General features: G+C 43.6%; 4 protein-coding genes across 6 annotated transcripts; 2 read left to right on the forward strand and 2 right to left on the reverse strand.

Moving 5' to 3' along the window:
- Positions 1–7,433: 7,433 nt before the first annotated feature.
- On the forward strand, positions 7,434–10,047 carry LOC120641411 (rop guanine nucleotide exchange factor 3-like). 3 transcript variants are annotated; one of them, XM_039917519.1, is made up of 7 exons: positions 7,434–7,977; positions 8,055–8,171; positions 8,299–8,453; positions 8,531–8,605; positions 8,759–9,001; positions 9,097–9,429; positions 9,526–10,047. In XM_039917519.1, the coding sequence occupies exons 1-7, from the start codon at positions 7,668–7,670 to the stop codon at positions 9,643–9,645; spliced, it is 1,353 nt and encodes a 450-aa protein (XP_039773453.1). In that variant the 5' UTR covers positions 7,434–7,667; the 3' UTR covers positions 9,646–10,047. The 3 variants fall into 3 exon arrangements, with proteins under 3 accessions (XP_039773453.1, XP_039773451.1, XP_039773452.1); XM_039917517.1 differs by having other exon boundaries at positions 7,603–7,977; positions 8,705–9,001; positions 9,526–9,874; XM_039917518.1 differs by having other exon boundaries at positions 7,668–7,977; positions 8,708–9,001.
- Positions 10,048–10,098: 51 nt separating this feature from the next.
- On the reverse strand, positions 10,099–15,606 carry LOC120641410. Its single transcript, XM_039917516.1, has 7 exons — positions 14,652–15,606; positions 13,811–13,994; positions 13,629–13,681; positions 11,617–13,075; positions 11,420–11,514; positions 11,098–11,326; positions 10,099–11,014 (listed from the first exon to the last, which is right to left on the reverse strand). The coding sequence occupies exons 2-7, from the start codon at positions 13,944–13,946 to the stop codon at positions 10,437–10,439; spliced, it is 2,550 nt and encodes an 849-aa protein (XP_039773450.1). The 5' UTR covers positions 13,947–13,994; positions 14,652–15,606; the 3' UTR covers positions 10,099–10,436.
- A 3,841-nt stretch (positions 15,607–19,447) lies between these two features.
- LOC120641412 (branched-chain-amino-acid aminotransferase 5, chloroplastic-like) lies at positions 19,448–23,484 on the reverse strand. The gene is made up of 10 exons (XM_039917521.1): positions 23,185–23,484; positions 22,977–23,074; positions 22,323–22,500; positions 22,017–22,193; positions 21,804–21,935; positions 21,626–21,724; positions 20,963–21,079; positions 20,487–20,582; positions 20,266–20,378; positions 19,448–19,926 (listed from the first exon to the last, which is right to left on the reverse strand). The coding sequence occupies exons 1-10, from the start codon at positions 23,272–23,274 to the stop codon at positions 19,806–19,808; spliced, it is 1,221 nt and encodes a 406-aa protein (XP_039773455.1). The 5' UTR covers positions 23,275–23,484; the 3' UTR covers positions 19,448–19,805.
- Positions 23,485–23,984: 500 nt separating this feature from the next.
- Positions 23,985–25,261, forward strand: LOC120640276 (U-box domain-containing protein 33-like). Its single transcript, XM_039916130.1, has 4 exons — positions 23,985–24,588; positions 24,727–24,854; positions 25,020–25,141; positions 25,255–25,261. The coding sequence occupies exons 1-4, from the start codon at positions 24,324–24,326 to the stop codon at positions 25,259–25,261; spliced, it is 522 nt and encodes a 173-aa protein (XP_039772064.1). The 5' UTR covers positions 23,985–24,323.
- Positions 25,262–25,890: the final 629 nt, after the last annotated feature.

The following is a 25,890-nucleotide window of genomic DNA, read 5'->3' on the forward strand; positions in this document are numbered from 1 at the left end:
ATCTAATGGTCTAGGTTAACCTAGAGAGTCCACGTCCAACAAAAGAAGTAAGAAATTGCTAGGTTAATTAGAAAAGAATCTAACGGTAAAGGGTAGCCTGGAGAGTCCATGGTCTAGAGTAGACTAAAGAGTCCACGTTTGACAAAAGAGAAGTAAAAATTGCCATGTTATTAATATGAAAACGAAACAAATTAATAGATGCCAACAACATAGATCGTTGCATCGACGACCTCCTAATAAATCCATAGGACTCGGTCACAACAGAGATCAGAAGCCAACAACTTGCGTGCGGCTGCAAAGCAAGCTAACTAGCACCAACAGGCCACATGCACACTTACCTACCTACCACCTCACGAACAATGACTGATTGATTTGTCAAAAGGTACGGTACGATAATACTCCACATCATTAGTAGTAATCACAAGGTGGTAATTGCGGCCGGGGCAATTGATAACAACAACCAAGCTCCTTCATTAGCTAATTTGAGTAGGCGGTAATTAATCTACATAAGCACATTCATCATCGTACACACACTCGAAAATCAACACTCTCTTTTGTATACTGTACCCAGTTACTATAGTTTCTTTTTTTTCTAATCACGTAAATCTATAATCCAAACTCCAAATAGGTCATGTGAATGGTCAAAAGGAATGCATTAATCGAGCTCTACGATCCATGGGTACCAATAATCTATTTAATCAATGGATAAAAAATTCAACTTTGTCTCTCTTATAAAGTGCCCGCTCAACCTTCTAACAATTTTTTGCATTTAATACCATGATGTTAAAACAAGCAGCCATGTTAGTCAAGAGTGACAAGAGATTAAAACATTAATCTCGAAAAAAAATAATACACATCAGTGGATTTTACTATAACAATAGTCTGCAGTAACTAAAAGAGTTCATGAATAAATTTAGAAATTAAATTAATAAACTTAGTAGTTTTTTTTTGAGATTACACAGTACAACTCAGACACTTACCACGCATGCACACTCACACCCTATGAACACACGTACGCAAACCCTACCCCTATGAGCGTCTTCGAAGACTGAGCCGACACCCCTAAGAGCTCATATAAAAAATATTAATAAACAAAAATTTAAAGGTTTTTTAGAAGAATAAGGAAATATGAAGTTGTGCTAAGAGCTCATGACGAATGAGGATAATAAATAGATAAATTAAGAATTAATAAAATAAAAAATAGTAGTTTATTTGTATACAATTTGGAAAGAAACATAGCTGAATGTAGAGTCTATGAAAAATACAATTAATAAATAACTAAATTTTTTATTAAAATATTATAAATTGGTATTTGATTTCCAACAATATTGGATAGGGAATTACTTATCTATAAATCTTATTCAATAAAATTTGTCAATAGGTAAATTTGATATTTGAAATATGACTTGAAGCTACCATGCTAATCGAGAAAGAAATAACTTACATAATTGATTTTGTATGATGCTCTAATTATCTAGATTAATCCTAAGAATTCATCTTGAGTATGACCAGTCAATAGCTAAATTCAAAATTACAATAAAAGGAAAGATAGTAGTATTCTAAATAAATTTAGAAGCAAATAGTAAAAATAAAAAATCCATATCAAATACATGTATTAAATAACAACATTGGAAAGAAACATAGTGAAAAGTTGTATTTCCAAGCAAATTACTTAGATAAAAAATGTGTGTAGAATATAATTAGTCAATAGATAAATAAATAAAAAAATCTCGATATTCAGATCTATCAACTTACTGCATAAAGTTTAACATAAAAACATCAAGCGACCATGTTAATGTTGAGGGACAAGAAAATATTACATTAATGGTAAACCTAAGCATTTTAGGCCCTGCTCAAGTCCATTGGGTCTTGCTCCACCCATACCTTTGTATGGTCAGGATTAGTCAGAGAAAACCAGGCTTGAGAAGTTTAGCATCACCAGAGCATGGCCGACATCATAAGTTAATTATTATTCATATTTAACCAAGAAATAGTGGAAAGCTCAAGCTCAGTCCGAAAGTTACCCATAGGGCAGGACTAGGTGCGAAGTTTAGACCCCAAATTAGTCTGGTATTTTATCGGCTTGACTTAAAAAATACTCAAGTCAAATCAGTTTACTGAGGAAAAAATATATATTATTTTTTAAGCATAGATGCAAGTTATAACTGATAAATGTATTATAAGAATATATAAAAATGGAAAATGTGAAAAATATCAAGTTTGTTGCAGACGTATATGGAAAACTATGACTCAGTTTCTGTATGGAAATTAAAATTCATGATGAATAGAATAGAAAGAACTCTTCATTAGTATGAAAACAAAAAGAAAAATTGATAGGAAATGAGGATCACATGGTATGAGAAGGAGCTAGCATTGAGGAAGGCTTCAACTTATATGATGTCGTCGCCCACGTCATTGGCCATCGCTAGAAGAGGCAACACGGATGCCACCTCTAGCTATGGCAAACACATCCCTCAGCAAGGTTTATCTCTTGATGCCATATCACCTACGCAAAAAGTTGAAGATGCAACGCTGCTATGGCTTACAAGGCATGGCTACAAGGCATATGAATAATGCATCCGCCAAAATAAGATTGAACAGAGAAGTCAAATATAACTAGCCAAGCTAGACATAATAATTTGGTTGAGTGAGTCCGGACTGCATTCACTTGCTGACTATACAGAACCACTAACGTACCCATAGGCCATATCTTCTAACCTTAAAAATAGTTTATGTCATATCTAAAACTCTCTAACATGAATTCACATTATAAGACCAAAAATACAATGCATTCAATAAGCACAGAAGATAAATTTCTATATAAAATTTTTACTAAGAGTTCATCATCCACAACAAATATCATGAAAAATGTGTGGCACCTTGGTTTGTGCTATTTGAATAAAAGAATGTCAATAAAATAAAAAATCTTTGGACAAATTTATTTTAAAGTAAAAAAAGAGTCTAAATGTTAAAACAAAAAATAGCTAGCTACCCGCGCTATTTGCGCGGGCCACCTTGCTAGTTTATATAATAGAATAATGATATTTATTATATAAACTAAGTACCATTAGATTCTTTATTAGTTATATTTTCATAGTACATCAATTTGCTATCATAAATCTTTATATTTATCTCTATAATCTTGGTCAAACTTGAAATTGTTTTGACTCTCCAAGATTCATGGGATGTCTTATAATTTGGAATGGAGGGAGTAGCACTCTGCCAATATTTCTCGATGAACCCATATCATAATCGTGAAGTTGTATAACCAAAACCAAAAACATAACAATCTGTACTTGAATCGTACTATTGCTGGATGGATACAAATACGTGTGGCTTTGTTTAGTTTTCAAAAAAATTTGCCAAAAATGTCACATCGAATGTTTGGACACAAGCATGGAGTATTAAATGTGGACCAAAAAATCAATTACACAGTTCATGTGTAAATTGCGAGACGAAAATTTGAGCCTTATTATGTCATGATTTGATAATGTGGTGCTACATTAAACATTTGCTAATGATAGATTAATTAGGAGTAATAAATTCGTCTCGCAATTTATAGACAAAATTTGTAATTTATTTTGTTATTAATCTACATATTAAACTTTAAATGTGTGTCCGTATACTTCAAAAACTTTACACCCGGGAACTAAACACACCCACAGTCACAAAATTATATTTTATTTTATAAGTTTAAAAAATGCAAGGGAAGACCCCAATTCGCATGCAAAGTAAACACAAATCTGGCGGGCCGTCGTGGATAAATAATTGCGATCCGCTTTATATTGGGTGGGCCAAAGCCGGGCCGCCACCCATTTTTTGGCAGGCCTGGCAAATCAACAGTTCGAATGGGCTTTGCTATGTGTTTCTGTCAAATTCAATTCCATAGAGCTAGTTTTCCTGGCTGTGAAGAAATGGGATTTATTACTTCGCCAATTTTCCTGATTTAGGACTGCAGTAAATCTGTCAAGTCGAAACTCAGGTGGCCCATCGCAAAAAAAAAAACACTAAGGAGGTCAGCACAGCTTCTTTGAATTATTTTGAGAGGCTATTAACTAAGTTGTATGTTTTCAGGGCCCTCGAGTGAAACTGTTTCAGGTATGGATAACATTTAAAGTTTTAAACAGTTGCAATGGTGGAGGAAAACAAGATATCTTTAGTGAGTTCCCTTCCTGAAAGAGTTTTCTGAAATTACTGGGCGCTTCCACACTGCCTTCTTTGTCTACTGTTCTTTTCTCAAGCGACTGTGAGAGAGTGCTGTCAACTTCTGCCATCTTTCGTTTAAAATATTGTCATGTTTGGCACTTGGGATTTCGGTTGTATCATTTGTTCCTGAGCATGGATCATTATCACTTGTCAGATATATTTGACACTAATCGAAAAATGATCATATTAGCTAAAGCAGACACTAGAATGATGCCTTTTCACTGTTCGTGCTTGAAGGTGACTGCATTCTCTTGCCAGTTAGCTTCCGAGAGCATTATACTAATGAGAAATGATTCATCTTCATGCATGAGAGATTTAACTATGTCGAAGCCATGTTTAACACAAGCACTTGGAATCACATCCCAGGAATGGATTTTTTTTTTTCGAAAACAGGATTCACCCAGCTTTTATAGAAAGCAAATGAGTTCGGTACATCCCAGGAATGGATTTAGCTAAGGTTAAAAGTGTAATCGCGTACGCTTGTTTAGAAAAAATGATATTGGCGCCACGAGACGCTAATGTGCTTACATTATAGTATCAACTGAGGCATCACGGTGTGTGAAGTTGGATTGTTGTACAGATATCAGTAGGAAGCACATTTTGTAGACTTTGTACTAGTGGAAGTTTGCAGGACTGCCTTGAAAAGCCATACGCCTTTACGCGTGCTTCGGCTTTGTTTATTCTTCTCATTCTGTATTCCGAGAATTTCTAGCTTTCTTCCCTTTTCAGAATGTTTTATTAAAAAGTACATCTTGTCAAACTGTCCTTGGTTCCGCTTTGTTTCCAGCAAGCTTCATATAGTGTGTTTGTACGCGTTAAACATCTGCACCTAAGGAGAAAGCGTGGAGACCTTATTAGATTATTAGTAAATAGGCTTAGAAGGTGGTCATGGCGGCCACACCAGGCTCACTACTCAGGTACACGGTGGCTGCATAGGTGCATAATATCTGGCATCTCAACTACTACTGATGGAGTGATGGGTCTCGGGTGCATGGAACCATTAAGAGCCCCCAACCTTATTACAATCTGGAAATGTAGATTTATAGGGTTTGTTTGAATTCAAGTGCTAATAGGTGAAAAATGCTAAAACACAAGCTCATCCAAACAGAATTGTTAATGGAGTGGGCTAAACTTTAGCCAAAACTAAAAAAATTTAGCATATATGTGAGTGCTAATATGTGCTAAAGTTTTTAGCATTCAATTTTAGCTCCTCCAAACAAGCCTATAGATTGTTTGCACCCAAAAGGATGTGACGGTACAAGTTGGATGCTTATGTGAATTGCTCTGTTTGGCACATTAGATTTCCAAATTTAGATAATTCTACCAATTTTTAAGCCATCAGTACCTACACGGGGTGGCACAGCACAGCCAACGCAACAATTTTGTTACTCCATTTGATCCGTCGTCAAATAAAAATATAAGCCATCTGCTAATAAAACAATGCAATCCTATCTAATCCAGGATGCTCCCTTTTTAAATTCATGAAGCATAAAAGAAAAGTGCAAATAAAAACTCTTCCCATAATCCGCTGAATTTTTATAATCAGACAGCACTCTTCAGCAAGGAGCCAGGCTAACCCAAACAGTCAACACACGTTCATGAGCACAGAGCAGACCTAGCAGGACTAGGCACGTGGCGCTATCTCGTAGGCTATCATGAACCACACAACCCAATCACAAAGAGTTGGCTGAGCGTGCTTAGGATAAACCTTAAGAAATGTCCCGTCAGCTAAGCTCGCCGGGCATGGTTCATTATAGACCCTGTTTAGTTCCTCAAAAACCCCACAAAAACATCACATCTCCATCACATCAAAACATTAAATGTAGCAAATGACCCATGCATGGAGTACTAAATGTATGTAAATAAAAAAACTAATTGCATAGTTTTGATGTACGTTGCGAGACGAATTTTTTTGAGCCTAGTTAGGTCATGGTAGGACAATATCTACCACAAACAAACGAAACATGCTACAGTACACTATAGTGTTTTTTCACCCGCGCTACAGTAAATTTCGGGGGAACTAAACACAGCCATACTATGCAGCCTCTCCTCTGCATGAACTCGCTACGGCCGGCGGCTGTGCTCTGCCCGTACTGACACAGCTTGTCAGCTCTCAGCTGCGACTTGCGAGCTGCGGAAACCCAAAAATGCCCTGCTTTCTTGTGCTTTTCTACGCTCGCACCAGACAGACATGTGATGGTTTTGTAGCTTGTTTACGGCTTCGGATTAGGGCCCCTTTTCCTCTTTTCAGAATCAGCCCGGGTCCCTTTCCCGGGCAGAATTAGGAGTACCCGCAAAGGCTAACGAGCAGGGCCGGACCGAGAAAGCAACGTCTCCTTCCGTGCTCCGTCCATGGAGGGCGACGGGACGACGGTGTGACGACGACGAGGGGGGAAAGAAAGACGGTAGTGATTGCCCCTTTGCGGTGGCAATCCGGGGGTCCCGGCGCACGCAGGCCGCCGGTCATGATCGGGGGCGGGGGACCGACCTTTCGCCCTTTGCCGTCCGTAATGCCGCCATGATTCCGGCGACCGGCATGCTCGGCGACTTTGTGTCAGGGCGACGACGACATGGCCCCCGCTGCCACATGGCCGTCGGGGCGCTTCCTTTTCCTGTAGCTCGCCGGCAGCGCGTCCGTCCAGCCCGCCGCCCTGCCGGGCACGAAATGCCAGCTCGGGCAGCGCGCCGGGGCTATTCTAATTCTACTGCCCGGATGCTGCTGATGGGTGATGGCTTTGTAGCTTGTTTACTGACGCGAGCCGCAGGGATACTAGTACATGATTAGCTAGATCGGTGTGACAGTGTTGATCGTGGCAGCAGCGACAGTGAGAGCGATGGAGTGTGTCAGTGCGAGCCATTGGATCCTGCAGCCGTGCGCTGTTTAAGGAGACAGATGCTTGTGCTGATTAGCCATTAGCGTGCTTAATCGCGGCCCTGCCGTGTGTTAACGATGCTCATGATCGTATGTCGGCAGAGTGTGAGCGCTGTCGCTTTGCGACTGCTAATGGACCGTGCGTTGGATCCGAGCCTGCCTCCCCTGGCAGGCCCTGCTGCTGGTGTTCACTACACGTTTCAAAGAAAATTTTGGCGGGCAGACAGAGGTACGGGATGAGCAGGGGGGGGGGGGGGGGGGGGGCGGGGGGGTTGGAGGGGCATCATCGGCATCGAGAAAAGCGAGGGAATCGCACGCTTCCCCTTCCCGTCCACCGTAAAGTAGGGGCCGGGCGTACCTCATCGCCGTCATCGTGGGCTTCGGCACGGCGCGGCGACGCCACTATTTCTCTGCCGGCTGCTGCGGCTCATTCCATTCCCTGCCTGCCACTCCGGCCGCCTGCAAGCGTCCTTGGCGCCCCCCCTGCCCTGTCCGCCACTGCGCGAGCACAGCCGCGTGCGCCCTCGCCGCTCAGCGCGCGCGCGGGCACAATTTGCCACCGGGCAGAGCGAGGTGGAGCAGCGGTGGGATGGAGACCCCGTCGTCGACGTGCGACGAGGGCTCCGAGCTCGACGCGCGCTCGCAGTCCGACTACGCCGACTTGGACGACCTGGACCGCCCGCCGCGGGGACACCGCCGGGAGCCGTCCTCCGACGCGTCCTCCGAGTGCAGCGCGGAGCCCGGGAGCCCCTACGGCTCGTCGCCGTACCGGCCCTGGCCGGTGCGCGCGCTCCCCGCGCGGGTGCCGAAGCCGCCGCCGCCGCCGCTGCTCAAGAGGCTCAGCGCGACGCGGCGCGCCGCCGGCGGCGGCGTGCGTGACGGAAAGGCCGGCGACGGCGGTAGGCCCTCTCTGTCTCTGGCTTTCGGCAGCTCCGCCTGGACGCTGGATTGCTGATTACTTGCCGTGGATTCGCAGAGCTGCAGCTGATCAAGGAGAGGTTCTCGAAGCTTCTGCTGGGCGAGGACATGTCCGGGAGCGGCAAGGGCGTCTCGACCTCCGTCGCCATCTCCAACGCCATCACCAACCTCTATGGTCAGCTGCCAGCACATGCTTATCATCCTCGCCCCCAACGATCAAGTCTCTTGGCCCAGCCCCGCGGCTGGTTAGGAACAGAACAGAGCACGCTAATACTCGTGGCCCCTCCTCTTGCTCATCACAGCCACCGTTTTTGGGAGCTGCCACAGGCTGGAGCCCCTGCCGGCGGAGAAGAGGTCCATGTGGCGCCGCGAGATGGACTGCCTCCTCTCCGTCTGCGATTACATCGTCGAGTTCTTCCCTTCCAAGGAGATCCTGCCCGACGGTACCATCCGGGAGGTTAGAATTCAAGCCGCACCCGTCCTTGAGCCGTTGATGCTATTCTGGAAGACTAAGACGCATTTCGATTTTGTCAGGTGATGGCGACCAGGCCGAGGTCCGACATCTACGTCAACCTCCCCGCCCTCGAGAAGCTTGACGACATGTTGCTTGTAAGATCCAAGATTCTTCGTCCTGGGCTGCCTACGAGATGGGCTTGTTTGCCCAAATTAAGCAAGCGAGGCCTAAATTGTTCTTGTGCATTACTTCAGCAGGAGATTCTAGACAGCTTTCAGAAGACTGAATTCTGGTACGTTAATGACAAGGGGCGGAAAGATGAAGATGATTCCGCCGCGACGCCGTGCCGTCCGGTGAGCCAGCGCGGCGATGACAAGTGGTGGCTGCCCGTGCCGTGCGTCACCAAGCCCGGTCTGACGGAGACGGCGCGGCGAGACCTCCAGCAGAAGCGGGACTGCGCGAGCCAGATCCACAAGGCGGCCATGGCCATCAACAATGGCGTTCTTGCCGAGATCCGGATCCCGGACCTGTACAAGCAAGCGCTTCCCAAGGTTAACTTCAAATCATTTGATACCAAACCAAAGGATCGCGATTCATCAGCATCGCTGAATCTGAAAAAAGGTATTCTGAATAATTCCGATTTCAGTGCGGGCGGGCGAGCGTGGGCGACCTGATCTACCGCCACATGGCGTTCCCGGGCAAGTTCTCGCCGGAGTACCTGCTGGACTGCCTGGAGATCTCGTCGGAGCACGAGGCCCTGGAGGCGGCGGACCGCGTGGAGGCGGCGATGCACGTGTGGCGGCGGAAGGCGCGCCAGAGCCACTCGAGGTCCCCCTGGAGCGCGGTCAAGGACCTGATGGAGTCGGACAAGAACGTGATGCTGGCGAGCCGCGCCGAGGACGTGCTGCTCTGCCTCAAGCAGCGCTTCCCCGGCCTGTCCCAGACCACGCTCGACGCCAGCAAGATCCAGTACAACAAGGTGAGCGAGCAGCTTCAACCGCACCCCATTGCAGCAGCAGCATCTGCATCTCAAGTTTCTTACAGAGCTTGTGAATGATATGAATGGATCTTGCAGGATGTTGGGCAGGCAATCCTGGAGAGCTACTCGAGGGTGCTGGAGAGCCTGGCGTACAACATCGTAACCTGTATAGATGACGTTCTCTTCGCCGACGAGGCCGCCAGAAAGATAGCATGAGTGATCATTTGTTCATCCTTCCTGCTTGATCCGGGAAACCAAAAATAAGGGGGTCCATGTCTATGATCCATCCACAGAATGTACATTATGCCATAACTTGTAGCAGTAGTACCATCTGCAACGGAAGATCGCACGAGCAGTTAAACACAGTACTCTACTCACCTAGTGAGTACCTAGGTAGCCATATCTGTGTTTCATCCCAATGGTCCCTCAGGGTCTTTGCATTGCATCCTCTCTCATCACCATGGATGCCAGATGTCACAGTATCAGCAATCAGCTGAAGTAGTGATTTGTGAATCTTTTGATACAGGGCAGCTAGAGCTAGGCATGAGCATGGTCTCGACACAAGTTCATAGTTGATATGATTCACCAAAAATTCAAGTATTTTTTTTAAATAGAGAAGCAATATAATTTATCTCACTATCTCATAAACAAAGGAAAACAGTATTATGCTGAAAATTAAAACAAAGAAATTAACATTTAAAAAAAGGCAAGTTATATACAACTGCTCTTATTTTGATGTTGCCACACCTCTACAGAGAATAAAATTGGTACATAGGTTGAATAATTCTAGTGTCAGGAGCCAGATGCAATCAGGATTGACTTACAAGTTACAATAAGCACAAATTCATACAGAAATTGGAAATCAGCTATACTGATGAACTGCCTAACTCTACAATTGTCGGAAACCTGCTGAACTTACTTCCCTCTACCCTTTCAAAAAGGTTTCTGTATCTATTAGTTCTGTCAGTACTGATCGAACATGCCTCCATGTACAAAGCACTACAGTCTTAAAGCCACAAATCAAAAATCATTTCCTCCAGTAAGTCATCAAGCAAATCATCCCACAACTCAACTACAACACTTTCAGAATCGTGTCGAAGATCCAGCCACGACCCACTGTCCAAGCCTTTCATCATCACCTGTTCTAAAGTGTTTGGAAACTCATTACCGACAAGAGAATCAATGCCCTTAGCCACCTCTTGAACAAGATGTCTTCCTACTGGAGCTGGTCTCACATTGTGCTTCAGAAAAGCAAGCCAAGGGCCGGTACCAAAAAACTTGCATCTTATCTTGAGAAGAACCTCTTCCACACAATCGAACAGAAGCACTGCATCATCTGTCAGGCAGTACGAGTTTCCTACTTCAGCCAGTACAGATACGTCAAGCAGTGTCTCTTCTGTATACCATATCTGCGAGTTTTCCCCGGACAACAGTTCTGAAGCTTCTAGCACGGCCTTAATGAAGGAAACCCTTGCGTCCTTATCATACAAAATAGCTACTTCTGGTTCACTCCACAAGGTTGGGGATGCTGAAGAAGTGTCAAGCTCTGTGAACAGAACTCTAGAAATAGGCTTGGACAACTCATCTGCAAGCACATAAAGTTTTGTTCTATTACCGATCAGGTTATAAAAGGTACCAAATGAGAAATTCTTGTTTTGAGTCCAATACCTCGCTTTTGAGTTTGATGTCCAGGACTGGTAACTTCTCCTATGGCAGGATCAAGAACGGATTGGGGACTCAGTTTCTCCTCTTTGCCATCAGTATTTTCCAGGGAGTAAGGAAATGTCAATACAAATGGCTTGACTAATTCAACAACTTCTGATGGACTATGGTTCTCTTGTTCATTAAGGGCCACTTGTTGTAACACACTCATGGATAGTGGTTCCTCTGATGAACACTTAAGCGGAGGAAAGGAAAAGAAAAAAAAAACAATCAGTGATTAACACAGAAGTTATAAACTTTGTTGAATTTGCAACAAAGTATGTCTTACTTCGTCTGGATTTTTCCCTTCAACACTTTCCTGCAAAGTTTCAGTATTAGCACATAGTTGCGGATTCTCCACTGCATCCTGCATGATCTTAAACTCTGCACAAAAATTATGAATATATTGAGCACAACATTAAGCCGGAAAAAACTGAAGGGCAAATAGAAGCTTATTCTACAGTACAAATATCATGAACAAATTACCTTCGCTGATCAACTCCTGTGAGATAGCACTGTCATATTGTGGATGGTTTCCATGGTCTGTCTTGAGCTCAACCAAACTTTCTGTACCTAAGTTGCTAGTGTCATCTGATTCTGTCTCCTGGCAGAACCTCGATGGTTTGGGACTTGCTGAGCCATCCTCTTGCTCAATCGTATGCAAGTTCAACGGATTTGTAGCTTCATTTGATATGCCAGTATTCTCCTCTTGAGGTAAATGACTTGAAGAAAATGCAGCATTATCTGATAATGAAATTAATCTCTCAAATGATTCAGAATTCTGTACAATCTGAGACTTGTCTTCTCCTTGATCATTTAGTCTCTCAACTATAAACATCTTAGCTTTTTCATAGGAGAAAGAGCCGACACCATGAGCAACATCATTTCTCGTTCCACTTCCACTATCTACTGTGACTGTTTCCTTGTCAACAATTGATGGTTCCTCAGCTACCTTGCTGTCAGAAGAATCTGTACTTGGCAAACTGTCCGACATACTTGAGACCGGAAGCTGTTTGCTAGAATCAGCTTCAGCTTTATGAAAAGTAGTACTCATGGAGTTTAACTGGTGATCCTTCCGATTTTCACTAATAGCAATCCTTAGCCTCCTTTTCAGCTCTCTAAGGGAGAATTGGCGATCAGGTTTATCATTGGTTTCCTGAACTTGCAAATTATTATGACTTGATAGTGGTGACGAAGTTGCACTACTTGAGATAAGACTGCTGTGACTTCTAGCAGGACTTGGCTTCAAGATTACTATTCTGCTAAGGCCACGAGAGCTATCATTTAACTTTGGTTGTTTCCTCGTTACCAACTTATCCTCCTTCAAGAAAGAATTATGCCTTCTTTGCGCCCTACTTGGAGAAGCCACAGACTGCTCTAGTTTATTTGTCATACCTTGAAACTCAATTTCTTCGTCACATTCTAACTTTGTACTTCCTAGTGACATGTACAGGTTTTGGAGACATTCTAACAACCTAGAGCTTGGATCTTGCATAAGCATAAGAAACAACTCCGTGTTTGAGCTCAGTAGCTGTAGGGCATCAACAAATTCTTTGGACCTGGCTTCACCACTGCTGGTTATGTATTTTTTGTTTGCAGATTGATGTCTTATAACTGCTTCAGCAACATCTTCCAGAGCTCTCTGAATACTGGAAGGGATTTGATAGAGCTGAGCAGGAGGATCAGTATTGTCTTCTTTGTCAGTTGAAATGGAACTACGACCTGATTCAACTGAATTACTGATTTCTTGGCCTTCAGTACGATTTCTGTAGATTTCCATGAGACTTGCAGCCAAGTTTAGATCAATATCCTCACAGCATATACCAGTTACATTTCTTTGTGCTTGCTTCAAGGGCTCTGTGCTGCTGGCCATCTCTTCTTCCATCAAAGTTTTAATACTTGCCCTACCAGCAAAGAGCAGTCCAACCTTATGGTCTTCGTTATCCTGAGGAAATGCAATGAATTCGAGTTTAAATGATTGTATCTATCAAAAGTGTGGGAAACTTCTGTTATGCTCCACTCGATACTCAGATAATTATGGCATATACTTTATTAGTTTCCATTGGCATTAAAAACTTTTAGATTCCTCTTAATTTTTTCATGGAGATGTGTCTTCAAACGAAAAAAAACTCAGAGCTTACATATCTGGTGGCTTGCAGTAATACTCTGTTGCTCACTAGGGGTATTTTTGTTTTTGGAAAATGCATTGCAAAAATACTTTGTAACCAAAGTTAAAAATCTACAGAACAATTAATATTAGTCAACATTAAAAATATTGTAAAACAAAATTGTTCCGACAGAAGCCAGATTATACCATTCTGAATGTACAGTACAAGCAGCATCGTGATGCAAACTAAACATGTCAAAAAAAACCCTAGCAGGTTAGATTTGTAGTAAACTTACAATTTATTTATTTCCATTTATCAGTTGTAAGTTAGGGAGAGCACAAGAATTTCGTAGTTACTAAAAGAAAAACAGGATTCATCTTGAAAACTTACGTTAGCAGGTATGCTTTCATGGACATCCTCAAAACCTTTTGGTTCTCTTTTGACTGCATGAAGCACATAAATTACTATTAGAAGAATCATGGATCTCATATTATTTCAATTAAAATTAGCTCATACTGCTATATTGCAGCTATGGCCTTCATCTCATAAATGTCAATACTGAATGTCCTCACCTCTCCCATCTGAAAGAAGTTTTGGACTGCGGCGGAAATCGAGCATGCGAATCAGCCCAGACATACAGCCCACCTGGATTGTCTCAGACTTGGAATGCTGTTTGTAACTCTTTTTTGCCATGATACCTGAGAACATGATCAGATAACTTTCCTTCTAAGGACTCGCTTTAGATAAGCTTTGAACCTGAACGCAAGAAACACATGCAGTGGCTCAGAATAAAGTCGTATGAATGATACAAAATTAGAAATACAAATGCAAAAAAGCTTCCATTTTTCTACATTTCCAAGTCCCGGCTATCCCTATTTGCTCTCTTCCAAGTTCCAAGGATGGGTTTCAAGCTCCAGTACAGTTGTCTTTAAAGAAAACAAATACAGAAGAAACAAAAAAACACATTGGATCCCAACTATACATTATGTCGATTTTGATATGCTCGATGTTACATGCCTTTCTACCCGGACTACAGAGCCACAATATTTCAAGGATCATTCATTTGTGGTCTAGTGATACAAAAGATGCTATAAGAATTTCAAACACTATTTTTCTGATAAAAAAGAATTTTAAAACTAACTGGTATGGCGGTATCAGATAAATGGATATTATGGAGTATCCAAATGACAAAATTGATGAAAACTAGCACCCCCCCACCCCCACCAAATCCCAGATTAAGGGTCGTGTACTAAACTCCAATATAAACAAGAACTGCTAATAAATGAACATATTTTAATACGCAATTAAGCATGAAACGGATTATTTGCCTACAGCCCTACATTTGTAAAATAAATACCAACCATTCAGCTGAATAAAACAACCAAATTGGCTACCTTTGATCAGTGAACTCACCAAGCAATTACAGCTGACGCAGTTCTGCTACGCTTCAAACACAGCGCCCAAAACGCGATTCCAGGCCGGGACAGTACGTAAACTAGGATGCTTTGATAGCCCCCGGAAGGTCCTTGAAACTGCCGTGCTTCCTCGGTTTCCACGAGATGCCGAACTGAATCCAGAACAGAGAAACTCTGAAGCTGCAGGAAGGGATATCTCAGGAGGATCAGAACACGCAGAAGTAAGGAAGCGGAACCCTTTATTCCAGCTACTAGTCTTCTTCACCAAAACAAACATGCAGAGTACACCAATCTCTCCATCTCCATTCTCCAGCAATTGCAGAATCTCGCAGGCAAGACAGAGCCGTGACTCAGAACAATCTCAAAAGGCAGAACCCAAAGGCCAAAGAAAACCGACGAGGAAGCCACTCTCTTCTCTTCTGATTCTCTGGTTCTTCACAGGAACCCCTCAAAACACACAGAGACCAGAGCCAAGATCGAATTTTCAGCCCTCCAAAACTGAGAATCAATAGCAAATCAACGGATACTCACAGCTAAAAAAAATCTGCCTCTTTTACAGAACCCTATGAACGGGCCAGACGAATCCTAATTTCCTTTTCTGATCCTCCCTTCCTTTTCTGGCTCCGTCTCCGGCAAATGCACCAGTTCTTGCAGCCTGGCCGGAGAGAGGCTTCTTGGGACGCCGGAGGCCTCGCCACTGTGGCTGCGCCAATCTCTGTCGCTGCCGTTACCGTGTCTCTCTCATTCCCGCATTCTCCATCCCCTCTACTGGCGGTCGGAGAAGGTGGATTTTGGAGGGTGCTCCTGCTCTGTACTTTTGGATTTGTAGATTACTGCGGGCAGGGGATTTGGATTTGTCGTTTGTCTCTATTTTGGCAACCTCCTCTTTTTCTACGTCAACAGGTGTGCGATCAAGATCAAGCTCGGCACGTAGTGGCTGCCAAGGAAAAGGGGAGATGAGAACAAGAATGGGCGACGACGCTATGTTATTCGCTCGGCAAATCGACATATACAACCTTGAATTTTTACAACTAAAAAAATGTTTGTGCCAGCTGGGTGGTCTGAATTGGAAATACAGATTACTACAGGGGATACTTCGTGTCTTTGTCCTTTTGGTCATATATTTTTTATTAAATGCCCCCCTATAAAACAAAATGGGCACAAAATACTATTCTCTTTCCAAGAACGTAAGTTTGCATCAGGACTGTCACGTGTTCGCAAGAGTGCGTCTCCCTAACATACGACTAAACTTTGGATATGCGAGATAGATCGAGTATCAAATGCGTTCATATATTTTTGTAGCTATGATATTTCATTAATGTGTCCATTAATTTTTAGAGAAAGATAAGATTGTTTTAATTTTATATAGTAATGTTTCTACTGTTGAAAGGTACTCCTTTGATCAGTTACTAGCGCAATGTCCTCCTAGAATTAAATATGGGCGTACCTAACAAGAATGAACAATCATTAGACAATATGCACTTCTCTTTGGCATATAGAAATCCATATTGAATTAATTAGGACAAACGTTTCCTTCAATCTTTCTGACTTTTTTTTTGAACTGGACAAACTCTGAAAGGAATTTGATAATAGGTTTGCTTGAAGTGAAATGGATTGCGAGATATCGACAAAGAAACTCCAAGTATTTTTCAGGCCAAATGTTAGTACATAAAGAATACATTTTATGCTAGGATTTCTAATGAAGCTGAAGAATAAGGTGCAGATTGTAATATCCCTCTCTGCATACACTCAAGACCTCTCAAACAGCAACAATCCTCATCCAATTCTTTAATTAAATTGCAGGATGCGACAGAGACAATCCAACTAATAAAAAAGATTCGCCAGAAAGCTGTTGGATTAAGATGCTTAACAAACTACTAAAAAAATGGCATACTCTTTCTGATTTCGTCAAAAAATAATATCTGCAACAGCACCAAAGAATTATCAAAGAATTCTTGAAGATTTCCGTTACAAGCTACAACAGCGCTTAGAGATGTTTTATACTTCAGCTGTTTTGGAAGAGAGTGCATACGGTGCGTGCAGCGTACACATACGGACCGCAACTACGTAGACGCTACTTCCTGATACGAACAAACCTGCGTACCAGAGATAGACCACCTATACGTACAATTGTATACACTAGTAAAAGTAGAAGCTGAAGCCACGAACAAGTACACGTGGTCGCTCTTAGAGCCGTCCGATCAGCAATCAAGGGACACGCGGTTTTCTCCAGCCACTGGCCATCAAGGTAGGGATCGGACGTGCGCATGTATTGCACGTACACAGTACACTTGTGGAGGCGGACGGCGACGGGGCTGTCGGGCACCGCTCGAAGCGTGGGCGAAGTGGTCGTTTTCGTGTGTCGGCCGGCTGGTGCTTCTCCTCAAGAGCTAGAAGCCTTTGTATGCTGGGTATTCTGTGACGGTTGAACCTCCCCTTTCTCAACTGCTTCGTTCGCTTTCATAATTCCGCAACAGATTTAGTCAGCGATGCGCGAGTGGCGCAATACTTTTCACACGAATTTTTGTAGAATTGACCAATTGGGTGATGATTTAATTTGTTTGGTTGTAACCGCAGGCTTTCGTGAAGGGCTAGTTTCAGGCTTTCAGCTGCTGCGAGTTCAGGGGGGCGTATAGACCACATCATCTTCGGGTTCAGACCTGAATAAAAAAAAATCAAACAAAAGATGGTAAACAAGCAAAAAAAAAATGGCAGTGAAAAAAGTAGCCTGATAAAAGCATGGCTGGGCACGCCGTCCACGTAGCACGTCACGTCGCCTGTTCCCTCTCGCCGCTGCCTGCAGTCGCCACACGCACCAACTGCAAATTCGGCCGGCATATGGATTGATATGATGGGCGACGCCGACGGCCGCGTCGGTCTAGGTGGGAGATGCACATCGCCCTCTCGAGCGCCCACCAACCACGCAGAAAAATTCCGGAGATGATCTCCCTTGGTTTGGTTTAACTGTTTAAGTGTTAGTAACCGGTGTATTATTACTGGTCACGTCTCTGAACCACACTGGCGTGTTCTTGTTTGGATGTCAGAAGATTCCTGCGTGCTCCAACGTGCTCTCGAGGATAAAAAACGGAGGAATCCGTCAGATGTCTGTCTGGGAGAAGGTTACACTAAACCTCATCGGCTAGCAGCCACAGGAGTACAGGACATGGATCGCCAGTTTCTGAGGTGAACACTTCACCGGCCACTACCGGAGAGAGAAAGAACTGTCTTCTCCTTAAGTGATTGGAAGAACAAGAACTGGTTGTTAAGATGTTGATGTCGCAGTAGTCCAATCTCCATGCAACTGCCAAGAAATCAGAAGCAGGTAAGCAAGCTTTGGCTCTTGGCTTGATGTGTCCTCGCGAGCAATCCGATGACATGTGGTGGTTCATCCGGACTCTCGGAAGTCCTGGAGCAAGATGGAGCTGCTTAAACCTCGACTCATCTACTGTTCATGGCGAAATAATACAGCTTCTGATTTTGAGGTTTCTCATGAACTGACAGTGCGTCACGCCTGTAGTGCTGGAAGAGATCAGACGGCCCCAGGTGTACGTGCATCATCAAGTGCAGCCCTCTGTTCTGCCTGCTGTAGGCTGAAGGCTGTAGCCATTATTGGCAACATTCTCTCATGTCTGCCCCGTCGTCACCTGACGAAGTGTAACCAGGCACGGTCCTGAAGAATGCAGTACCCCCCATGGCCCTTCCCAGCAGTCTGTCCAACTGTGTCAATAATTTACTCCATCTTTTTTTTTGGAGATCAATAGTTTACACCATCAGAGAGCCACATGTGTACAAAATATTCATGGCAAGAAATATGGTTTGGGACACAAGTAAGGCCATGTTTAGTTCCCAAAAATTTTGGTACAATACCCATACATCGAATCTTTGAACATATATAAAGCATTAAATATAGTTGAAAAAATAACTAATTACAGTGGCGAACCTAGGATTTCAGAAAGGGTATGCCACGGCATTTTTTCCCACTTGCAATTCAGTATAATCCATATATAATTCGGTAATAAAATTTTAACTTCACCGAGAAATTTAATTACCAAGAACACAAATTACATTCCAAATCTTAAATTCAACAATTAAATACCAAAGTTGCATAAATTATAATACATATACTTCAAACATACTAGTTACAATGAAAAAAGCTACTCGTCTGGTCCGATTTCTAGTCCGAGCATAACGATGCTGATTTTTCATAAGGCACATAAATATCCTCTATATTTGTTGCAAAACAAATTAACTCAGAGAGATTGAAACAAACCTTTTAGCCTTAGAGAGTTGCGAACAGGGTTGCAGCCGGTAGGGGCCGCCGGCCTTCAGGCAACAGCGCGCGCCGGCCTATAGGGGGCAGGGCAGCAGGGGGCGCCATCGCACCGACCTGCTTGGAGGGCTGGAGGGGCAGCGGTTCTAGGGTTAGGGATGGGGATTGGGGAGAAGAATTGGGGGAGAAGAGATCAAGAGAACAAAACCGGATAGGAGGCGTCACCAGAGGGGAAGGCGGCGAAGGGGTGGCGCACCGCAGCAACCGAGCAGGCGGGCGGCGGCAACCTGGCGTCGCGTCTCGCCTCCGCCTAGGGCGTCGGACGCAGACGGCTTCGGACTTTCGGAGCGAAGCGGGCGACGGGAGGGGACTAGAGAGAGGCGAGCTCCTGTTGTTGGGCGTCTGGGGCTTGGGCTTAAAATTGAGATGGAATTTTTTTTATTTGGTGGGCCGAAAATTTAGGTATGCCAAGGCATACCAGGCCCACCCATTAGGTCCGCCCATGACTAATTACACAGTATAACTGTTTCATACGAGATGAATCTTTTAAACCTATTTAGTTCATAATCAAACATCAATTGTCAAATAACAACGAAATGTGCTACAGTACCAAAACTCACTTTTTCGCGAACTAAACACGACATAAGATCCACTTTATTTACAAAACGGTGTGGCCAATATCTCTGGTCCCAGCGTAACGATGTGTGTGTGTGTCCACGAGAAGTGGCTCTGTACCATGGCGAGCAAAAGTTCTGGGAACTGCAGTACCACACTGTTGTTGCTGAAAGCAAGCAAGAAGCAACCTGACCGAAAATAAGACCGTTCCGTTTTGTTGATAAAACAGAAATAGGAGTAGTCGAGACCAGTCAGGTGATAAAGCTGCTAATTTAGCTTCAACGTCCATCCCATGCTATCCTCCACAAGGCCTTTCTGGATAGCTGTGAATGCTGCATAGAGTTGCTGAGACACCATTCCGGCCTCCTGGCTCTTCCCATACTCCACTCTGTAATGGGCAATGGATCAATGAGTATTGATTGTTTCACTGCAAGTATATCAATTATTTGATGACATTGAAGAGCACTCATTATGTTTTTTAGTATTGCACTAGGCTACCGAACTAAGATTTCAGAATACAAATAGATCAAGGATAAATTCATAGTGGGAGGCTACTGGAGCACAAATGTCAGGACTAATGATCTACTGAAACCGCATATCCATACTGCTCTTGTGAAATGCTGCTTGTAGGCATTAAACCAATTCAGAGTTCTAGTGGAGCGTCAGTCATTCCTCAGACACTCAAATAGCACAAATAACAAAACAATTACTTGGCTCAAGTACTTACTTTCTTTCACGGTAAGTGATGCTACCGACAGGTGACAGCACAACAGCAGTTCCAGTACAGAAAACTTCATCCGCCCCAAGCAGCTCATCTATTGTAATATTATGCTCTTCAACCTGAAAATTTTTGGAATAGAAACATGATAAAAGGAAAAGAGTATTACATACCTCCTGTCATCTATACAAATTCAACATGAACAGAATTGCAGAAAGATGAATATTTACCTGAAATCCAAGGTTTTGAGCAATTCCCATTACACTTTTTCTTGTGATTCCGGGAAGAATCGTTCCCGTTAACAGTGGAGTAGAAATAACATTATCCTGTCAGGAAAAGGTGAGATAGCTCTAAGGCCATTTGTGCATTTTGTATGAATTCTAAACTTAACCTCTGATGTTTAACTAGTAAGGGAAGATATATAAATAGGATGCTAACTGGATGAGGATATTTAATTATTTATTCATTCAATGTTTTTCAGTTTGCTCACAAAATACAGAAAATTGTTCCAAAATCATTGCCAAAGACACGACTGGTAGATTACACAAATATACTACCAAATGTCCAGGCAGAAATCAAGTGGCAACTTCACTGGTAAGACTCGACGATGTATTTCCTTTAAAATAATTATGATGTGATTAGTCGAATTTGTTTCATGCTGGTATTTCCTAGATGCAGTTGTAAAGGTGGTCAACCTATATCATACCTTCACCATGAATATATTACAAGATGAAACTTCCTCCACAAACTTGTTATGGATAGAGTCCAAGTATAGAACGTCAGAATGGCCTTTCTCCTTGGCTCTTCTCTGAGCACTAACAACCTGTACGTGGGCATCAATTATCAAGAACCACATATAAATGTGCTAATGTTCCTCATGACTAAAGCTGTATACTCGGTACATGCTCATTTGGTGATAGGTTTATCTTGTAACCAGAAAAGACTATAACATTGCTATAGATTGAGAGAGGTTGCATCAAAGAGCATAGAACTAGCATATAAGTTGAGGCCAATGCCCAATAGTAAAAGGGAAAAATAGGGAAAAGCCAATATAATATGTAGCAAGCTGGAGAGCAATGATGGTTTACGATATTGTGTCATCTAGGACCGTATTCTGGATCTTGTTCGAGGTTCCAGTTTATTGCCAATAACTGAAATAGAACTGGATGAAAAGGGTCTTATAAATCCAATGTGCTTCAAATTCAGAACACAACAATCTGAGTATCTGACAGAATAACGTTAATTACCAGCTTTCTTTTTTCTACAATTTTTTTTTTAGAAAAACAGTTCTATTCTTAACCCTGTTCTAAAGTATTGAAACAAAAGTGACTAAGGAACCATAAGAATGACGTGAAGAATTGTTCATTACCGAAGCATAATTCCCAATAGTCTTTATGTCACCGGTTCCACCAGGTGCAGCACGGTGGTATTCTTCCTCGGTTAACAAGCTGATTGGAGATAAACCATCCTGACAGTAAACGGTTCAGTTCTTTAGATATAACACAACATCAATTGTAAGTAGAAAATAAACAAAGCAAATATCTGACCTTGAAATAATGCCCAACTGGGCAAACAAACACAGTAAATGTATACTGTGGAGCAGGTGCTACACCAAGGATAGCCCCACTTCCAATTAGCTGCGGTCTGATATACAAAGAACCTTTACCAGTAGGAGGTACCTGCAGTAGAGCACATGATCCATCAGGAACGAGAGATGCATCACATGTAATCATTCAACAAGAGATATCCTGCATCCTTACCCAACGTTTGTTTGCCAGAACAGTTAGCTTGACAGCTTCTAGGAATTGCTCTACGCTTGGTGCAGGCATGCATAACCGATCTGCACCAGTTCTCATCCGCAATGCATTTTCATGTGGGCGAAAAAGAAGGATTGATCCATCCTCTTTTCTATGTGCTCTTAGACCTTCAAGCAATCCCTGCCAAAGTTTTATAAGCATGTTGGAGCATCCTCAACATTATGGTGCAAAAAGCAGGCAACAAGGCTATTTATGTAGAGCAAGTAGTGTTTCTTGAAGGAAGATCTTGGAGTACACAAACAGACAGACCTGACCATAATTCAACACTGCAGCTGCTGGGTTCAGCTCAATTGGTCCATATGGCACCAATTCACCCTTTGTGAACACCCCATCTGAAGAACACCTCATTAAATACATGAAGTCCGTAGGGACCAGTTGAAACCCAAGGGCATCCCAATTGAAGTCAACTAGATCCGGGGTCCCTGTGCTGAAACATGCACAGCTCAAATGAACAATTGATTCCAAATAATGAAGCTGAAACAGCAATGGGCAACTAATAAGTTATGCAGCTGTTTGTTCCTAACTGCGAGTACTATAAAAATTTGTAGTCACTAAATTCATTCTTCATTTCCTTCCTTGATAAGTAGAACATGATCTTGATCCATGCTCTCAATTGTGTACCATTACAAAAAAAAAAATGTCAATCACTGGTTCCTTGGTACTTCAACCCCCCCACCCACCACCACCCCACCGGCCCAGCCCCAGGTTTGCCTTATGTAATGTAGCACGTTCTAATACACAATGGATCAATCTCCCTTACGATTACAAAACACAAATACTTAATCAGTGATTTTTGCTCGTTAGTATCAGTATCAGGCCCAAATGCATCAACCCAAAGAAAAAGGTACACAAGCGCAGAACAAAAAAACCAAGGATATCAAGACTGAAGTTGTCGCCTCATACTTGTAGGCAGTCGTCATCAGAGTAGAAAACCGGCTCCTCCTCCTAGCAACAGGGCCTTGTAGGGAGGAGGCAGTACACTGTGTCGATCGGCTCCAGACCTGCAGGTTTAACGGCGTCGCGTCAGACGGTCAGAGCAACCTGGCCACGAAGATGATCCGGGTGGGGGCGGCCGGCCCGCGCAGCCAACAGCCCAAGCAAAGGTACTCACGAGACGGGAGAGGAAGCGTGGGGATGGCACCGTGCCGCGGCCGGAAGCGGGGGACGCAAAGCCGCGGGCCGCGCTTGTGCGGAGCTCCATTTGTAGTCTGGGTGGAGAGACCGGCGCGTCGGCGACCGGGTCACCGGGAGTAGGTTGGCTTTGCTGGGGCGGGGGCGGGGGCGGAGGAGGCACGCGCGCGCGGCGAGGGCGGCAGCGGCAGGGGAAGACGCGGTTGCCGGAACGGGTCGACGCCGCCGAGCCGCCGGCCCGTGGCCATTGGTCGCCTGCTTCGATTGCTGGGTCGCGGTCATCTCCGACTCCGAGACGTGCGGGTTTACCTGCCTGGCCCGAGGAGGCGCCCGGTGCCAGTGAATGACGGGTGGGGCACGGGGATCTCGGTCCCACCTTGTCAGTGAGCGTGAGTGTGGTGTAACCTGAACGGGAGAATTGCAAAACCTGAGGCGGCGGCGACCGTTGTTTTGACTGGGAGGGACGGTTCTGTGGGCCATGGAGTACAAGTTCGCGCGCAAGCCACTGGGTCCCGCATCCAACATGGGCCTGATTTCGCTCTAGGGCCGGCCCAGCAAGAGAGATGGGCCTAGGTAAGGTTCCATTTCTCTCTGCACGTCACAACTCGCAACAGGGAAAAACTTTTCAAAAAAGGTAAAAAAAAAACAGGGAGACAAAAATTGATCTTCCACGTCAGCGAGACCGTGATCAAACACACGGCGAAGAATCTCGTGATTATTCATCAAGAGGGAAAGTTTCAGTCGCTGCAGTCGGAGCAGATGATGTAACCTCAGAATATGCCCAGCATTTACACGCACGCATCGAAACGACCGTGTTGGACGACGACTGGAAGAAAATACCCAGCAATGAGCAAGTGAGCAACGGACGATGCACACTATGCACCTTCACGACTTCACTTTCACCACCATGAATATCCCCACGATCAAGGAGACACCAAAGCGATCACTCTTGGCAGCAATTTTCTAATGGCGCCGCAGACTCGCCATTGCTTGTAACGTTCGTGTCTTCAGAGAGAATTGCCCGGTTTCTTCTTCATACATAACTTATTCTGAAGGGCTGCAGCCTGCAGTACTCCATACTGCAACCGTGTTCCTGGTCCAAGGAACAGCCAGTCTGAAATGGAGAGTGCCGGGAGGGGACAGACACCGGAGGGCGCTGCGCAGCACGGCTTCAGAACGGCGGCAAGCAGATTTGCGGGCAACACAGGCGAGGCGGCAGAGACCCCGCCTGTCGCTGTGGAGGACAAGATTTTCGTTGCCGTCCCGGAAGAGTTCAAGCATGGGAAGAGCACCTTGCAGTGGGCACTGCAGAACTTGGCCAAGGACTCCTCCAGGTCCAGGATCGTAATTGCCCATGTCCACATTCCTGCAGAAATGATCACCAGTAAGTAACTCAGAACCAGGAGTGTCGCTCCTTTTTATCTGTCTGGAAGTAAATGGCGAAATCTCCACATTTCATGGTCTCGTTATGATTTGTGAACAGCTACTTCCCGTCTAAACACATGTTGTATTTTTTTTCCAGTGGGGCTGGGGGCAAAAGTTCATTACAGCACAATGAGACCACAAGAACTCCATGCATATAGGGAGCATGAAAGAGAAAAGATGGAGAAGAAACTAAACGAATATGTTCATATATGCAGACGATTAAAGGTGTGTTCTTTTATTTTCTCTTATGTGTCATTATTAATCGAAATTGAATTTTTCCTTCTTCTTTTTTCCTTTTCGGAAGCAAGAAACTGACATCAATACTAAACAGCTGGAAGAACACATAAGCCCCAATATTGCAGAATTCTCATCAACATTTTCCTTTGCCAGGTTAACTGCAACAAAGAAGCTATTCAAAATGATGACATAGCTAAAGGGATCATCGAGCTTATTTCTTTACATGGGATCACAAAGCTTGTCATGGGAGCCGCCTCAGATAAGAACTACTCAAAGTATGGCCAAAATATCTACTATTGTCTCAAATTTCTAATCTCGTCACCATTTGTTCTGCGGTAGAGGACTCTAGCCATTGAAGGATCTGAGTATGACTACGATGTTTGTCCAGATTATGAATTTATGATTGACATCTTGAAATCTAGCAGCTGAGTAACCAAAAGCAGCTTCCCATTTGGTAGAACGATCTATCAAATTTGAAATGTGGATTGCCGAGCAGTTCCCTAATAGCTCATTGTATAAATTCTAGCATTTGACTACCCAAAAGTTGCATGATGCTGCCATTACTTGACTAATGGCTAAGAAAACTAAAAACTAATGTGCAGCTTCCCTTTTTTTTAAAAAAAATCATCTTATGAACTTCAAGTGCCGAAAAGTTTACTAATAGTAGTAGATCACAGTTTCTTTGATTACCAATGCCAACCTAACAAATCTTAACAAACCGTAGGACAATGAAAGCACCAACGTCCAAGACAGCACTGAAGATAATGGAAGGAGCACCTTCATCATGCAAGATATGGTTTACTTGCAAAGGGTCTCTAATTTTTACCAGGTAAGGTTGAGATGAATTGGTAATTAGCCACCTGAATCAAGTTACTCTTTTCTTTGTTACGCCATCGGATCTAGCCATCTTGGATATCTACATCAGCATGTTCACAACTCTTTTTCTCCGTTTTTTTTCAAACAGAAATACTGATAAGTATTTAAGATATAGCAGTAATTGTTATTTACCTGTCAAATTGACAGA

Source organism: Panicum virgatum, chromosome 7K, assembly GCF_016808335.1.
Source record: "Panicum virgatum strain AP13 chromosome 7K, P.virgatum_v5, whole genome shotgun sequence".
NCBI lineage: Eukaryota > Viridiplantae > Streptophyta > Magnoliopsida > Poales > Poaceae > Panicum > Panicum virgatum.